This window comes from Sinohyriopsis cumingii, chromosome 1, assembly GCF_028554795.1.
Source record: "Sinohyriopsis cumingii isolate HCF-2022 chromosome 1, ASM2855479v2, whole genome shotgun sequence".
Classification (NCBI taxonomy): domain Eukaryota; kingdom Metazoa; phylum Mollusca; class Bivalvia; order Unionida; family Unionidae; genus Sinohyriopsis; species Sinohyriopsis cumingii.
The window spans coordinates 192,134,301-192,153,396 of NC_142961.1; the positions used below are offsets into that span (position 1 = coordinate 192,134,301).

Below are 19,096 nucleotides of genomic sequence, written 5' to 3' on the forward strand. Positions count from 1 at the left end.
CCTTGGTCATCTAATCCTATGCTAGTCGTCTGGGTTCATTAATACATGAGCAAATTTACTGCTCTTACCTTATATCTATTATCACAGATTTTACTCCAATCTAAAACGACGTAAAACAACCAGATTATAAAAGGCATTTCAGATGCGCTCGTTTGCGACGTTATCGGTCTATTGACTCTATTCTAACGTCTGCCTTGTGTTACCTTGCAACGTCGTCAGTCCTGTACTCCACCTTTGCGTATAAAGAATTCCTGACATTTTAGCTTGCCTATCAGGTAAATTCCATATATTGTGAACCAATGCCATTTTGTAAATAAATTTAATATGAATGATATAAGCGATTTTCTCCAGATGACATTTTATAACGAAATTTACATCGTTTGTTTAGTGATCTTATCCTTCCGGAGGGAGGTAACCCACTGTGTGGAGAAAAGTAAATTCAATCAGCAGTTTTTGAGAGACGTAAATTAGAGTTTTTACTGTATTATCTTAGCGACTGCGACATCTGAAGGCTGACTGGCATTATTTGCATATAACTGTAAACCATTTAGCCCAAGACGCTCTCTGTCATATCTGGTCAAATTCATTTGAGCGGGTTTTTTGGAAAATGTTTAATTGTTTTTACATTGTCTGTAGCGGCAGCAATATCTGATGACGAAGCGCCTCGATTTGTATCAGTCTGAAAGGCATTCATACCAAGACGCAACGTCTAGATGAAATTGGCTCGGCGGTTCTTGAGAAGCTGAAAATGGCAATTACTGATGTAGTCATGAACGACGGCAGGTGTAGGCTCATTAACTAAAACTTAGTCATATTGAAATGGACCATTAGTTCTCAAAATGACGTGCTTTTCAAACCATGTCATGAATACCCCCCCCCCGCCCCTTTATGTATGACTTAACACAACAAAAAAAACGTATACACATAATCTTAACGTTGACGACGGAACCATAAATGGGACACCTATATACCATCTACTCAACGCAGATTCTACAAAGAACTGCTTATATCAACTACCAGCATATAATCTGGAAGTAAACTTATACGAAAGACCATTGCACAATAAGGAAGTCATCCAGGTATCATCCCGTAACAGGTGGATAGAGCCTACGAAAGCACGCACATATATCTTGATTATTTTACGTCCTTGGGCGTTTCAGTTGCGAGATGGAAAGAACATTATTTGATTTAAAAGTAGTTTCTGTCATTAGTGCGAAATTGGGTTATATAAGAAGTTTAAAACAAGCTCATTTTGTCTTTGCCGAATGTGGTTACATTTCAAAAAACGGTCTTTACTAATGCGGTGCGCATAAAGGTCGACAGGAATTACTGGGCTGGTACTTCTTTTCTTCAGAATCGACCTAAGAAAGGACCCTGTATTAAGAACTAATGTGTCTTTGAAAGTGGGCTGTGGTCCTAACACGTAATACCTCAATAGTAAATAATCACTGTCTCGATAAATGCCTTTAACTCGCGTGACATGGTCTTCATTATAATTTTAAAAAATCTTTCAAAATAATGTGCTTTTTAGCACCCGGGTAAAGTGTCATACAGGTCATGTGTGCGCTTTTACTAAAAATTAAATTTTGATTGTTGTTTACAATTTAATACTAAAATAGTTTAATCAACGTCTATTCAATCCTGGGTGTTGAATGCTCGCACCGTATAAAAAACTTCCAGACGAAAATTATTGATCGCTATGGACTTTTACAACTGTAGCCAGGTACTAAATAAACCTGGTCTAGAAAAGAGAGAGGACGTCGGGTCTATCATAACAAATAACAGGTTTATTTTCAATGTGCGCTGCTTTCATTGTGACATCACAGCGCGCTATATTCAATCCGGTTTGTACTGGATCACAAATGTATGTTGACCTTGTTTAAAAATGTCCATATACTACACCATTGAAATGCCGTAAATACTTCTCGGGGCGTATAAATAATGACCTTCCAAAACAATATGGTTTTACGAGGATCCAAATAATGTGAATAATTGCCATTTAAAGGTACGTGTAATCGAATTCCATCAAATGCCACCCATTACTGAAATATTCGTTGCTGAATGCCTACATGACCTGCACGAATTTTACTATAGAAAGAGGAATCAAACTCCATTAAAAACTTGCCCGCCTCTTTTAGTCTTTCCAAGTGGCATCTAGGTGCCCCAGCCAGTTCAATAATTGCCCGACTAATCCTCGTTAGTGCAAATAAATCTGTCTGCCTGTCGATACGATACCAATTTCCGTGTCCCTTTTTAAATTATTTTTTTTAAAAGAGCCTCTACAAATGATCAAAGCAACAAAATTAGACGTAAATTTTGTAATCAACCCATCTTCTCTTGGAAACAGATCAGATCGTGAATTAATTTACAATTTATAATCCTGATTTTACTTCCTATAATTTCACAGGTGAAATTCATTGACAAGTGAAAATATTGTATTCCCATCATGCCATGCGAATCTTGATTATGTGTGTGCCGACACAAGTTGTACCTGTATTAACAAAAACACCACTTTTGAGCAAGAGCATATAAATAGAAACCGCATTCAATTTCAGACCTAGAAACTAACATTTTGCCAAAGAAATCCGACTAGACTCCGTTTGCGTCTCTTACTTGAAAACAATGAAAAATTCCGTGTGGTGCATTGCAGAACCGGAATTGCTTTGTGGTTAAATATGATCATATAGTTTTAAAAATTTCAAAACTGTCATTTACTGCCACAGATTTTATCAAAATACTCATACTATTATCTGAAGTCTCTGATATTTTTAAGATCAGCCTATCAAAGTGGATTGATTTTAAGAGAAGTATGGGGTTGGGTCTTATGATGAAAAGTGGGTTTAATCTTCTAAGCTTTGAATCTGAAGCACAAGTGAATATAAACAAGGACATTTTCTTTTCCTGCGTATGTACCAGATATATTTATTTCATCGTGTGGTGCCCAGAACAATTGATATATTTAAACTCCTGGCTTCGCTTTTTACCGTTTCCTTTGTACTACACGATTTATATATATATATATATATATATATATATATATATATATATATATATATATATATATATATATATATATATATATATATAACGTAGAGGAAAAAAATCCTCTATATATTCCAGCTTTTCGTAGAAAAGGGAAAAATTGATTTGAACAGCGACGAGTGTTACTGACCCTGTAACCTTTGACACTAACAGCACTAATACCACTGACCTGGCTAGCAACCCTTTGATCTCCAAATGGTTCATTTTTTTTTTTTTCAAACGTCTAGTGACAATATCTCAATGACACCTATGAGGCGCCGTAGGGGACAAAAGGTGGTCCAATGAGAAAGTTGCAATTGAAATTTCGATAACGTATGTCGAGAAATCGAATATCACGTGTTGGATCAAATTGCATATCCTTAAAGTTCCATTTTCTAGATGGAGATTTTAGATTTTATATGTTAAATTATACAGTGGTGGTTTAAAGTTCTATTTCCTATGTCGACGTTTTACATTGTATATTTTGAATTCCACAGCGGTGGTTGAAATTAAAATATCATATGTCGAGAATCCATATTTCACACGTTGTATGTAACTGTTTGTGATGAAAGTTCGATTTCATATGGCGAGTATTTAGATTTCATTTGTTGAATTTCACAGCAACGATAAGCAGTCTCCTTGTTTAAAAATAACGTGGTACGTTCACGAGAGCGACGTCTAGCGAAGAAATTCATAGTAATTCTCGACCTGTTAATGGTAACTTTCAACCTGTAAATGCATGAAATATAATGACGCCTCATAATTGAATACACGAATGATGTATCTTAATACTCGATATTATTTTGAACTGTTAAAGTGGACATTGTATAATGTTACGTTTCAAAACTAATGTAATATTCGGCTTCCGTTTTGATATCAGCATCTCCAGCTGCTGCCAAAGAAACAGTCACATGTATGGAGAGGAATTACCACCATAATTATATGCATGTTTTTTTTCCTTCTAATTATCCTTAATGCATTATTGTAAATGGCTGCTTGCAAGTGCTACATTCATAATTCTATCCAGGTATATTTTATTCTTCATTGATGTAAATTGTACGATGCAGTTTGCAAGTTCTACTTTCATTCTGCATTATTTTAAATGGCTGCTTGCAAGTGCTACATTCATAATTCTAGTAATGAATTTTCTATCCTTCATTGATGCAAGCTGCAAATGGCTGCTTGCAAGTGCTTAGATCTACTTTCCTTCTGCGTCATCGTATCTTGGCTAACTACTAAATCTATTCTGTAGTTTGTCGCATGGCAAACGCTATGTCAGTTATTACAAGTTGTGTATATTCTGTTTATGAACTTGCCACATTACAATTATATCATTCCAATTGCTCTTTTCATACAGATTTGGCCTTGCAATAATGTAAATACTCAGTTTTGGTAGCATCGTCTTTGTTGTCCAACTCGTGTCGCCATCTGTTGTCATAATGGCATATTAGAGATTAGCACCCCTATTATGACAACAGACGGCGCTCTAAATTTTTTCCTTTACAATAAATAATTAATGCTCCCTGCGAAGCTTTACGGCATTCATTTTGTGTCGATAAACACTGTAATTCTTTCAGTCCGTTTTTTAAGGTGTACGTTAGCAACGAAGTTTTAATCGTTCTCTAAAACCATCTGCTTTCTAGAAGATCAAAATGATTTATAGCACCCTATGAAAACAAAAAATGCATACACTGTAGCAGGGTGCACAGATCCTCGATGCGAGCTTGATGCCGAGAAACAAAACAAAAAACCAATCTAAAGGATATATAATATGATAGACAGGGTCTTATGTCAGATCGAGGCATGAGGGTAATCTGTGGTATTTTCGTCACTTTGTATGATTTTTTTCCTTCAGATTATTGTGGCGTTTTTTTCTCAACATCATGCTCGCGTCAAGCACCTGTAGCAGGGTGGTCCATCTTCTTCAACCCCAGTTCTGACGCAAAGTATATACTTTCACCGTTTAAGAAATCTACTTCTTAATGCTATCTCTCATTACTTTTGAAAACATTAGTTATTTTAGCAAAGTAAAGATCAGAAATGATATATTCGCTCCTACTCTTCTTGACGAGCTTTTATCAAATGACCCCTGGTGGTACGGATCGTATTATACGTCATCCATTTTGACGCACCTCACAATCGTCTCTCATTTCCGGTGATACTATTTTGCATAAGCTCCGGTGAAAATAATATTTCAGAGCAACATCAATAGCACATAAAAATGTTAATATGTAAAATGACACAGGTTTTCTTATTCTTATCACAATCTTCATTTTGGAACATATTTTGTCGCAAAAGCCGAAATAATCAAATTGTGCAAAATCATGTTCGTATCATGATAAAAATGTTTACTTGCGATTAGAAGCATTAGATTTAGTGTACGATTGTTTTCCAATACTTAATTTGCACTGCTAATGTACAGAACCTCAACCTTTGAACGTATTTTTTTAAAAAGATTTAAAACTGGTTTGCATCCTTTAAAACTTGCGTCTCTTAAAGTGGACATAATCAGAGACAAAAGACATAATGTTACAGGAGAATTTTCTTCTATTTATTGTAATTCTTACCATTATCAAACCAATTCAAATAATAAATTGGTTCAAGAATTTTTAAAAATATAAATACAGCACCCTTAGGTTCTAATTATTCAGCTGATCTTTGTCACATGAAAGATTATCAAAAAAGTTAAAGAAGTTTTTAATATGAATATAGTGACCCATAATTCAGACATTAAGTTTGCTGCTCTTTGCAACATAAAAGTAGTTTAGCAAATTATCTATAATCAAAGAGAGAGAGAGAGAGAGCACCAAACCAGCATATTTCATTAAATTATAATTGTATACATGTATCCTGGGTCGATGAGCGTGTTTTGGGATAATCTTAGGGTCTTTCCATAGCAAGCATCAACAAGAGAAAAACTACTGATCTTACTCGATAATTATACAGTGTAAAATTTTACTGAACACTGTTTTTATCTTGTTTGATTTTTATTAATTGCCTACACGTGTCCTGGGTAGTTGGGGGTGTTTTGGGACTGTACTTTGCTGTTTTAGGGTAGTCATGGGGTCTTTCAGTTTGTGATAATGACCAACATGGCGAAAAAAACTCTTACTCGATAATTATACAATGCAGGATTTTACTGATCACTGTCTTTTTTAAGGTTCGATTCAATATAATTGTATACATGTATTCTGGATAGGTTACAGTGTTTTCGGATAGTCTTGTGCTAGCCCCATGACCTTCAGGATGATAGGCAGAAAAATTAAACTGTTGGATGTCTAATCCATGATTAAGTCGTTTGGAAATAATCAACATAAAATTGCTGGACAGATTTGGGGATGAGGAGAAATTATGGCCTTGAGGTGCGATTATCTGCAATTTGCTCAAACCTTATGAGGTTTTTACTGATCCTAAAAGCAGAATTTGCACTGCACTCTAAACTAATAAACGTGTTATAAATTGATAACATTGTGAATTAGAATATTTAAACAAATTAGGATCTTAAACCTTGCTCGTTAGCGGCTACCCTATTCTGTCTACGTGCGGTAGCGGTAAATTACACCCACAAAATGTCAAAATACAAATGGGGTGGGAAGGGTCAGTGGAAATAACATTGTGTAAATATATAAAATTGAATACAATTTGATACATTTAATTTGTTTGGTTTTTTATTTTATTTTTTATTTTTGCTTCTTTCATGCCACTTCACTTACGAATGTAAATATTCTGAGATATCAGCTGACTATAATACCGTAATATAATTTGAATGATATTTTAAATAAGACTCCCCAAACATGCCGTAAAGTGGTATAACCTCTTGTTACTAGGATCAGGGGAGTAGTATTGTAAGAAATTGACGTGTCATAGCGCTATCTGTTGTCATAATGAGGCATTGTTTTATTTTAACTTCCGTGATGCTAACTTGGAACGTGCTTGATGCAACATTATAATCATGATTTTAGAAGGTGCAGTCTGTGTATCTTGCAAGTTTATAAACGGAATATACAAAACTTGTAATAACTGACATAGCATTTGCCATTCGACAAACTACAGAAAATCAATTCAGTAGCTGGCAAGATAGCATGACGCAGAAGGAATGTAGATATAAGCACTTGCAAGCAGCCATTTACAGCTTGAATATATGAAGAATAGAAAATTCATTACTAGAATTATGAATGTAGCCATTTACAATAAATGCAGAAAAAATAGCACTTGCAAACTGCCACTTACAATTTGAATACACACGGTCACATGTTAGCAGAGCATATCCTAGGTAACTATTTCAACACCTGCATTAATTTCGTCTTGAGAGGAAGTCGAAAACAGACTTTCACCTTGTTACTGTAATGGCCTCCGTTGATAGTGAAAGCCACCAAAGGTGCATTTTTACTAAACCTAACAACGAATCTGGAGATGAAATCGAACATGTTTCCCACCTGCTTGACGCCGTATGAGGCTTGCATAGAACATGTTCCGGCTTTGATGAAACTGCCCCAAGTATTTGCGAGAAAAAAAGTCGAATGTAAATGTGTGATGGGAGGGAAGGACGAGAGACGTATGATGCATTTGGCCAGATAAGCTATAAAACAATATTAGCATACATACGCATACAAATGCATATTGATACAAATAAGAATTGTATTCGGACTTCTTTAAGGCCCTTTCTGATGAAAAATTGTGATCTTACTTTTTGTTTCTGGTGGGGTTTGGCTATTCTGCTTTTGGCGATAATTTTTCCAGCATAAACCTTGTCTGTATTGAGATCAAGTAGTTCGTAGCATCGTGCAAAACCACCCTGAAACAAGTGAAGAAATACATTGAAAACAGCTGAGTTTTAAAAAAAACACAAGAATAGTGCATAATTTCATTAAAAACACAATCGATTACCAACTTTTTATGCAGAAAAGCAAAACATAAAAAGTTGCCATATATTTAGAGAAAAAAATATATTATTGAAAGGGTAAGTTTTTGCATGCGTGTACCAATACGCAAAAACCAAAAATGTTCTTTTCACTTTCTTTCAAATACAAAGACTGCAATTAATCATTCATGACCATGTTTAACTTACGTGATGACTGGAAAGGTATTAATACTATCTGAATGAACATCGCTCGGCCATTTCCATCAGGTTAGAAAATGTGTGTGTGTGTGTGATTTATATTTTTAACGTAGCTTTAACAATTTTTCAGTCATATCGCTACGATATCTGCAGTGTAGCAGTGATATCTAGCACTCCAGTAGACATGTGGCAACATATCCTGACACCAGGCCGACCTGTCCTCAGACTAACCTCTTAATGCTGAGCGCCAAGCGAGACAGCTGCTAGTACCATATTTATAAGTCGTTGGTATGACTCGGCCGGGGTTGAGTCCGGGATGCGGACGCTCTCACCACTTAGGCCACCGAAGCGATTGTTCATGAAATAACATCGTAATTAGTTTTGCGAAAACGCTTCAATTTGATGTGTTTGGTGATTCGCTTCTGGCACGACTTACGACATATATTACGACAGTGAAGGAGGACAATGTCCCGATTGTGACTGTTTCTTACCGTCTCCACACTTTCCCATGTAGACTAAAATAGTTCAGAATATAGTTCTCAATGGCGACGAATTACATCTGAGCTTTCTTTCTCGACCTGACGGAAATGACCGATGAAGTACCTATTAGTACTGATTCGACCTGACGGAAATGACCGATGAAGTACCTATTAGTACTGATATAGCTGATGTGGATTATAGCTCGATCAGGTGAAGCTTACTCGTGAAGGCCCCAATAAAGTTTGCAACTGTCGGTTGCAACATAGATTTCAGAGAGTCAAGATGTCACACGATAAACATTTTAAACAAATACATGGAGCAAAGAAAACAAGAAAGAAAAAAAAAACAAATAGACGTCTACCGGTTATTGACACCTAAACAACGTAAACAGCTTAAAAAAAGCTGCACAAAAATAAAATGTTTTAAAAACATTTAATACATAAAATTCGCAACAGCAGATGACACTCTACGAGCAAGGTGGTTATTTGTCACTGAGGTTATTTAAATGTCTTCCTCAATGTAGATACAGGAGAAACGCTAGACGTGCTCCAAAGCTTTATCAGCTAGCTGGTGAGCCTCAGCTGGTACACTAACAGCTTTGTTCATTTGTTCAACATATGAACGCCAAAATGATTAGTTACAACAGTATGTCCGTAAATCTCGAGAATGCATGCTTCTTTGTGACCATAAGCATAATTTTTATTTCATAAAACATAATCTAGTCTCTACTTTAATATCTGTGTTTTTAATATTTTCGAATAATTTAAGTCACTGAATTTTGCTCGTGCTTCTTTGGGTTTGATATGTATACGAGTCTTGGTCAGAGCAGGGCGCTTCTGCCAAGAGCAGTTAGTGTTCTTTGTGTGCTTTAGTTACTTCTGTTGAAGTAAAAAAGCAAAACAGTAATATATTCTGATACGCCTTCAATGAACCAGCTTATAAGTGTAATTTTAAGGAGCCGAAACTTCTGAACGGCACGCGATAAAAACACAACAATGATGATTACAATGATTCTATATATATATAGTAACAATATGCTAACTTAGCAGTCATGTTACGAATAAAAGAACCTGAAGAAGAAGAAAAACTGGTCTGTCCAGCATTTCAGGAAACTATTCAACTCATCGAACTAATGTTGATATTGGTGTGCATCTGATACGTTTTTAATACAACATTTGGTCGAATTGTTTAAAGAACTTAAGGCTGCTCTGACAAGAAGGTTAACCGAAAACAATGGATACACCTTCATTTTCTTGGGGTGTACTATATCGTTTTCGCAAACTATTGCGCACAGCAAAATTACTGCAAAACATGCTTCGAACTGGATCCGTGACAAGTGTTTGCCTCTGTATATTGCTGTAAGTAAACTTTTGTGAAAATGTTGTAGGGCATCCAGTACCCTAAAGTAGCACCTATCACAGCAGGTTTTTTTGTCTGTGCGACTCTGATTTATTCAAACATATTCATCAATGATTCAACCAGACGAACCTGCAAATTAATGCAGAAAAGCCAGAGGTGATCCAAAATGTCCGTAATATAGGATGTTTTGATTTTTTCGGCTTATACTTAACTGGTCCGTCTAGGCCCAATCTGATTAAAATCAGAGCTCCAAAGTCCCATGTAGGACATTGGAGATATGATATTAAACAGACTGGTCTAGGCCCGAATTTTGAATGTGAAAATCCATGTCACCTAATTCTAAATTTAAATTTAAAACAATACATCTTTTCCTGATTAAACCTGCATGTGTGATAAAATACGTTTGACAGGCGAGATTGATAAATAAACAACGATAACATATGACCACTTCAACTTGATCAAGATTGCGTAATTTATCTGAAACATGTCCAACAAAATCGATGCAGAATTCCAGCTGATAAGGGCATACCAGTCAAGCCTGTAGTAGATTATCTAACAACATGCAAGCGTTATCGACACTAGGTTGAGTTATCTATATAAATGTCTGGCACTGACAATATTCATAGACCTAACCCAACCTAACAGAGACCAACTATATCTGGCATATTAATATATGTGGCCCTAACCAAACCTAACAGAGACCAGCTATATCTAGCATGATAATATGCGTGGACCTAACCTAACATAATCCAACCAAGGCCAACTGAAATGCTACAAATTGCTCATTTACGAAACACGGGGGAGGGGGGAAGGATTCATTATTAGACCCAAAGGCCTTACAAATATGCTCAGACTATACGAGTCTGATAAATGTAACAAATTAAAACATGGGTCCGTGCCAAACTTGACCTATCCTGCGAACCTATATAGGATAATTCGCCTTTCAACAAAATTCTTGAAATCCGCAATCCGATGATAAACGGATGAAATGTAACGAATATGTCACACATCCGCTAACCTACATGATAAATGCTCCCTCTTGTATCAACTAAACACAATCACAATCAATTCAAATGCATACTACAACTTGTGTTTGTAGACGTAACGCAACCGAACATGATAAACACTGCCCAAAAATATGCATGGTCAAAGTTATGACCGTTATCATTTATTCTTAATGTCAGACCGGTCCTATAACAGCTAGCAGACCTGCATCTGTTGTCAGCACTCCACAGATAGCCTCTTGATGTGGTCAATAGTGGCATTTGACTGACAGTTACAAATTACAATCCATAACAAAAGCTCACAACAATAACAGGTTATAATTGAGAACTAATGGATGTATTATTATTGCAATAAACATGGTATGCACGCAGCAAAGCTCGCATCTTTCATCTCCCAAAAATGTAACAAAGATAAAAGAAGAAAACAAATAGCATCGTGCTTATTTATACACAAACCAAGCCCAATCATATCCAATAATAAAATGTTATTTTCTACAGAAAAGTGAGCATTACCATATCAACAGGAATGCAAGAACGAGCGGTTGGACAGGGAAAATATACTTTCCCTTCCAATAAAACATACACATGACTTCGTCTTTGACACTGTCCTTGGTGTTAATTATTTCGAGGTTATCTTTTTTCGAGCAACCTGAAGAAGTAATTTTCGCGGTTATAGAATATGTATCTCTAAATCAGAATGATAATCATTTAATCTGAAGGATTATCGCTTAATCTGAAGGATAAATAAAATCTTTAAAAGAGCTTCAATAGTATTTTAGAAATATGTCAAGGAAGGTATTAGGTTACTGCACTTATATCATTAATTTTCTAGATTAACTGTCATGAAATACTGACTTGATCCGTGGGACAAAGTCGGCAAACAAGAAAAGTAACCAAATTTTACGATTCTTGTGGAAAAAGTAAAGAGGAAGAAATTTATCAGTGACCTTTCCTTAAACATAAAACTATGAATGTGATGTACGAGATGCCCATCAAAAAGAGAGATGAAATATAGTGCAAATGCGACCTTGATGATAGTGCACTGATTGTGGAACGCAGTGCATCTTCTAGTGAAATAAATGCAAGTATATAACAAATGACATACCTTTATCATAAACAGTTATAACATAAGGGAAGATAAAAACTTAAATAAAATTAAGATATTGGCCCGCGATATTGATCTTAAAGCTATGATCACATCGACAAATATGTAAGATTCATCCCTCGATCTCGGTTGGTTCTAATGTTATACAATAGAATGAATAGTATAACTGAAATTTTGATAAAATGACCAGTTACCTTGGGCTTCATGATAGGACCACTATGGTGGTATGGGACACCCGCTGCTAAGGTCGACATATACGAATATCAAATTGCACGCCTCTTGAAGTTACAGAGGAATGGAACCATAAAACACTAATCAGTGATCTTGACCTTGACGAAGTGCCCCGACCCCGTTAGATACTCATAAATGATAATGTATGTATGCCAAGTTTCATCCCTAAAGCTGAAAGGGCTCTACGGTTCCAAAACGATAAGTGACGGAAAGCTTTAAACACTGACCCGTGAACTTTACCTTGAAAAGGGGACCAAACATTTTGTACACAAAACATGTTCTACATACATACTAATTTTCATTTCATAATTTTTAACAGCTCTGAATTTATAGACATAATGAAAAGAATGACGGAAAACTTGAAATACTATGCAAAGAAAATAATTTTAAGAGATACGCCTTCAAATGAAGTTGTACACGTATATAACGTTTTATTATTTGTCTCCAGAGGCTTCGAAGTTATAATGCAGAAGGGAGAGTGTGAGAAAGCTTAAAATGTTTAGGCATGTACTTCAGCTTAAATATTGGACCCCAGTTAGGTACGCAACACCTGAAGATGTACGAACATACCAAACTCCATCCCTTATTCTGACTTTAACGTTGCATAGCTTCAATCACCCGCGCTTTTTGTGAATAAAGAGGAGAGGGACTGACTGGGTGGTCTTAAACGCTCGCCTTTACCAATCATTGCCATCTTGCTTCTTTCCGTTTGGGTCTGAGGCTCGGGTTCGATAATGTGGGTACGAGATAAAGCTCGCCAGAAGCTTCCCGTGGGTCGGTAGTTATTGCCGGGCTTTTCCCGGGTTCTTCTTCCTGCGGTTTTACTGGCCGCCGTGTACTGAAAAATGGCGACAAACCAACAACAAAATCATGGCGTTCTAACCTTATTCTAACATACAGCTTGTGATATGATGGTTTATTCCTGTTTTCTTATTTGCATAGAGTTACATCATACAACATGTAGACGTGCCAATTGAATGATATGAGCTTATAGTCGACAGTTCAGACGATTTGTAGATATGGACGAAAGCTTATCGCAACATCTGTACAGCCTACAACACGTCCAAACCTAAATGTTGATATTGTACCAGACAGTCACTCTATCATGTGATCTAATATCATTAGTATTCATACGCGGGCACAATATGAGCAATATTTTGTTCGGCTTACACATGCATGACCTGCAGGTATTATTTGGACGCCGTTTATATCGGTATTTCAGAAGAATTCCGATCTGCATATCTACATAAAGACATTCTTGATCAAAGAACGTCTGGGAAAAAAAACTATTGTGTTGAACAATTGGGTAAATATGCTTTTTTCATGTACATATTTATGTACTGAAGCGAAGTGAAAGAAAAACAAAGCAGGAGGAATAAAACTAAAACTGAGCCATGTTTTTTTTTCTCTCATGGAAGCAAAACAAATGGCCAAATCAAATTTGATAGGGTGTATATGTTGGGAAGGGTGTAGCTACTATATAATGCCTGACCATCTGGGGGTGGGGGAGGGGTATTCTATATACAGTTATCAATCCATCTATCTAATCAACTGAAACATCTTTATGTCTCACATTCTATCATCAACATCATCCCAGGGCCGTCTTAACACCAATGTAGGCTCTGGGCAAAGCAATGCACTGGGGCCCCCTACCCACCCACAGGAATTCCGCTAGATGTCACTATTTTTTAAAATTGGGAAACGTGCTTCCCACTGCACGTTTAAAGCAAATTAAATTGCCAAAAGATCTTTCAATATTCATTAACAATATGGGCAGCATGATCCTAGAAGCGTGAGGCCCTGGGCAACTGCCCAGTGTGCCCATGCCTCAAGACGGCACTGCATCATCCCTCAAATAAATCATCATTCTTTTTGTCCTATGTGAAGAAATATTTTACGCTGCATTTGTCCCTACAACTCCTCTAATTGCTGTGATAAAAACAAACTGAATCGGCATTGGCGTCTGCTCCTGTTGTATGAACAGTTAAAGCGATTATTTTCCCATTTTTCGGATTTTTTTTAAAACAGTTTAAAACTGTTAATTAAAGTGTGTGGATAGTGTGAAAGTATGTAGAGTCTTTTCATCAGAAACAAGAGTTTGGAATCGTATTGCAAAATATGCATCGAAAATATGTAATAAAATCATACGCAGACAATTATTCCTTTCAATCCTATCTCCGCCAGAGTGACAAAAGATATACGTGGTTGCCCTTGGGCGTGAAACGAAATTGCTGCTTAACGACACACCATAATAATATCAATATTTTTTTTAATACTAAATTACTGGTAAATTGAGTTATTAGCATGACTCGAGTCCGTCTGGATGAAAAACTAGCATTAAAGACAAGGTACCATTAGACAATGTATCATTCATTATCGTATATCGTTTACACAAAGCACCTGCGCGATTTGAAATATGCTTCTAAGCAATGCCCGATTCACGAATCAAGACCATCGGAACATTTGTTCTACACTCAAATGAAGATTGATTACATTTCTCACGCGACAGGAAATACCAAACTCGTTACCTTGATTTTCAGGGGACTGAAATTTGAACTTGCTTTTTAAGTTTTATATATATATATATATATATATATATATATATATATATATATATATATATATATATATATATATATATATATATATATGTCTGTGTGTGTGTGTGTGTGTGTGTCTGCTTAAAAAGCAGCAAAACACTAACTAAATGAACGCCATAACCGACTGTGCGAGAAAATGCTGAATTATATATTTTCTGACAAAACACGAGTCTAAAGATGAAAAATAATGACGGAAAAGGCAGCGTAAAAAGCAAAATTTGTTTCTTTCACCACAGTTTATACGCTGAAACTAACACTGATATTGGACATCTATGTGATACTGTCAGCTGTGCGCAGATCAATCGACATTAGAATCACTCTAGGGATACGGAAATAGGATACTTGAGTATCGAAAGAAAACTATATAATCAGTCAATAATAACCCGAACAAAACTATGCAAAACGTTTGAATCGATTATTCAAGTGACTGTTCAGACACGTACACAGTTAGTGGGGGAACTTTTATTCAACATATTGATCCAACATGTACAAAGTAAAGTTTGACTCCAGCGCTAACCCTGTACAACACGTTCTCGAGGGCTCAGATGATCCTTGGTTGACTGGTTTTAACGGCCCTTTTAACACATCATTGACTATATCACACCGATAAAATGGGAGCAGGATGTCTTCCCATGAACACACTATGGCAACCGACCCGAGCTGGCCTGATCGGGTACTAAACTCGCGACCCTTGATTTACAAGTCCAACGCTCCTTCAAATTAGCTACCGCTACTCTTCCCTCAGTTGTCAGCACAATGTGGTCATTGAGATGGAGGAAAACGAAAAGCCCTGAAAACCCGCAGCTATTTGTCATGTGTGTTTACCTATCCAAACACGTATCCAAATCGGGAGTTGACTCCTGGACCGAAGAGTCCAGTTATTGAGCCAACTTATAAATGTATGACGGAAAACCAACCACAATTGGATCATATATTTTTCAAATACCAAGATTTTCTGTATAAAGTCATTCAGCATGGGCTCAGCAAATTTAAAATATAAAATCATTTTTGGTTACATGGGTGAGAAAAAAATCTGGCATGTCAGTTTGCATGTAAAAGTTATTGTGAAATCTTCTCCCTACAGAACCGATTTGGAATTTGCTCAGCAGGACTGCAATAAATGGACGTCAATGAGTGTTAGAGATGGCCTCGTTATTCTAAAACAAAAACTCCAAAATATATGTATAGTAAATATGATTCGTTTTCTAACTATAGTTAAACAGAACTGACTCATTTCTAGATCTATCAAGGTTTCATTGATGCTGTGATTCTTTTTCTTCTACAATGGATAATATCTGACATGCATATAAGAACCGTGTCACAAACGACACTTAAACCGTGTAACTTTTGTCGAATTATACTGTTCGTGACAGTAGTAAAATGTGTACAGTAGAACATCCTTATACCGACCCTTCTATAATCCGACACACAGTACACTGGCCAATATTTTAAGTCGAAAAGGGATATTTCAAAACTTTTAACAGGTCTGTTTGTTATGGTCATCTATATAAAACGGGCATAACATTTGGTGCAAAAAGAATAATAGACCTGTTTATCAAAAAATGCGTGTATTTGTTGTCCTGTTTCGTACATTAATTACATTTTATGTTGGTAGTTAGTACTGGCAATTAAGATAAGCTACTACATACTAGTAATGAACACATATTAACTCAAAAACGAAAATTTAGATTATGTCAAAATGATACTTTAGTCACTAAAATCGTACATGTATCTAGTTAAAAACTCTTGTCAGTTACACATACATGTACACAGTGTTATCATGTACGCACGAAGAAGATAACAATTTTGTACACCGGATACTATACTATGCAGGCCTTTGCAGTCAAACATAAAAGACACAGTCAGTGATTGCTATCTTAAAATCACTTCTGTATGCCGCAACTGCACACAGGTAAAGAACCGAAAGATTGTTTACAGTGAGACAAGCACCTTGCGATTTAAACCTGAATGGTTATAAATTTGCCATGTGGAAGCTTAAATGGCAGCTACCAACATTTGCATTTTTCTTCAAGTCATGGTGAGATTAAAAAAGACAATATCTTTTATGACAGACTCGAAATGAAACACCTATTTTCTGTACTTTTTGTTGAACACGTCTTATATTTTTTTTTTTTTTTTTTTGCTGCATGAAGACATTAACAACACCCGATTACAACAATCATGCCTTTGCGGGCGGGGCTAGAAGTGAATGGTGATTATAGATAAATTTCACATAGCTCCTGGGCTGTACGTCTCACATGCATGCATGCGAATCTGCACATTGCACATGTGGCCAAGACCACTACGTAATGCGCCAGGGTATTTTCCTACACCCAAACACTTTGAGCCGAGGGCGTAACATATAAACTACTGAGATCCCCTTATTATAACCATACATCCATTTACTGGGCATGTAAAGAAAAATGTATACATGCAGTTGACATTGGCCCAGTGGTCCATACGTACTGTCCTCTACTGATCATGCCATTGGGTCCCATATACATACTTGCTGGCATCAAAAACCAAATGCAAATATCCAACATTTGCCCCTGGGGCAAGTTCTGATAATAGTTTGGAGATGTGTCAGTTGTCTGACAATAATTACAATCGATAGTTCGTACAATCATTCTATCGGATGCCTCCAATGTGGCGGCAGACGACATCTGACAATGATTGATTTTCATAACGTTTCTTTTTTAAATGTACATTCTCAGAATAAAATGAGTGATTCTTGAAAAGTGAAAGATTGTACAAAAAATCACAGCTGAAAAGCTGCTTTAGACTGATTATTTTTAAATAAATAAAACTAGAACTGGAGCTTGAGTTTTATTTTATTTTGTCGAGAATATTAACATAATTATTTTTCAGCTTAAAAAAATGCCTTTTTCCCGCTATAAATTAGATTATAAATACTTATCCAGTTTATGTTTTTCTTTAAAAATCACACGCCTAAACAACCCCTAAAAATTAAGTGGTAGGCCCCTAATTGTAACAGAAATTCAGAATTGATCTGTGTCAAATTAGTACTGATTCCTGTATGTACCAACTAATTACAGGTAAGATAAATGTTTTACCAAGTTAATCATTTACTAAATCGAGGAAACGTTTGAATCACTCATTTTGAAATAATTCTTGCCAAGTAACCGTTATTAGACCTATTTTTAGGATGCACGTAAGATCGGCTGCTTGTACTCCTTATCAGCATTCCAGATCGGTGGGGGTGTCGAGTAAGGCTATGATAACGAAGTCTGAATGAAATGTTCCCTTATCTCCAACGAGTCTTGTGAATTAATGTTAAACACAGCGTATAAAAGCTCCTTAGTGCCATATAATCACTTTTTTAATCGTTTGAAAACATGCCCAAGTTTGTAAACTGTGTAACAATACTTTTGACACAATCTTTGTACACGTCTCTAATATACATTATTTGCAATACGTTCGCAAAATTATTGATTAGTTACACAAATATTGTAAAGTATGTTCTTGATGAATATAGTGGGCACCACGAGGGGCTTCCATACCAGTTCCTCAATGTGTACTGATCAAGACGAGTTTAAGGTTCCTTGACTTTACGGCAACTTGTAATCTAAAGCATGTTGGCTCTCTATCCATCTGTTTTTCCTGCCTTTATATGCGTATATATATAAACCATATAACAGTTACTTATATTTCATCACATGAACCTTAGAGTATAATCCACAACATTTTTTTTTAAATCTTTGTGTATCCACAACATTTTTTTTTAAAAATCTTTGTGTATTTTCCGTTTTGTGGTTTTAACGCAATTCTTCAGCACATAAGCCAGTATATCTGGAAGAGGAAGAACCCGAGTCCGGGAAAAGCCACCGAACCGCAGGAAGCGACTGGTAAACTTTCTCACATACCTACATTAGCTGAGCCGTAACTTCAACCCACCCGGATAGAAGTGAGATGTGAGAGATCTGTGTCTGAGCCCACTACGTTACCCGGGTCCCACTGAAATTTTTGGTAATCAATGGACTTTGTCATATATCATGGGAGTGATTTAGCCCTAGTGGACTCCGAACAAAATACTCTTTACCAAGGTTTATCTTTACACATAATAATAATCAACTATTATTATTATTAGTAGTAGTATTAAAGTCAGGGTACAGGTACCAGTTTATTCATATTAGTCTTTCGGTGAGACTATGTCGTAGATGTCGGTCTATCAGATTCAATTATTTGATATTTAATCGGTATCAGTTGGTACAAAGCA

General features: G+C 36.1%; 1 protein-coding gene across 1 annotated transcript in view; it reads right to left on the bottom strand.

The window, feature by feature from the left end:
* The window catches only part of LOC149808594 (serine/threonine-protein kinase PLK1-like), a 40,013-nt gene extending 27,731 nt beyond the window's left edge, over positions 1-12,282 (bottom strand). Inside the window, exons 1-2 of the mRNA XM_089971823.1 lie at positions 12,223-12,282; positions 7,709-7,816 (exon numbers count right to left, since the gene is read on the bottom strand). Of these exons, the coding sequence (XP_089827949.1) occupies positions 7,709-7,816; positions 12,223-12,282 (168 nt within the window). The remainder of the gene's footprint in view (positions 1-7,708; positions 7,817-12,222) is intronic.
* Between the last annotated feature and the right edge of the window lie 6,814 nt (positions 12,283-19,096).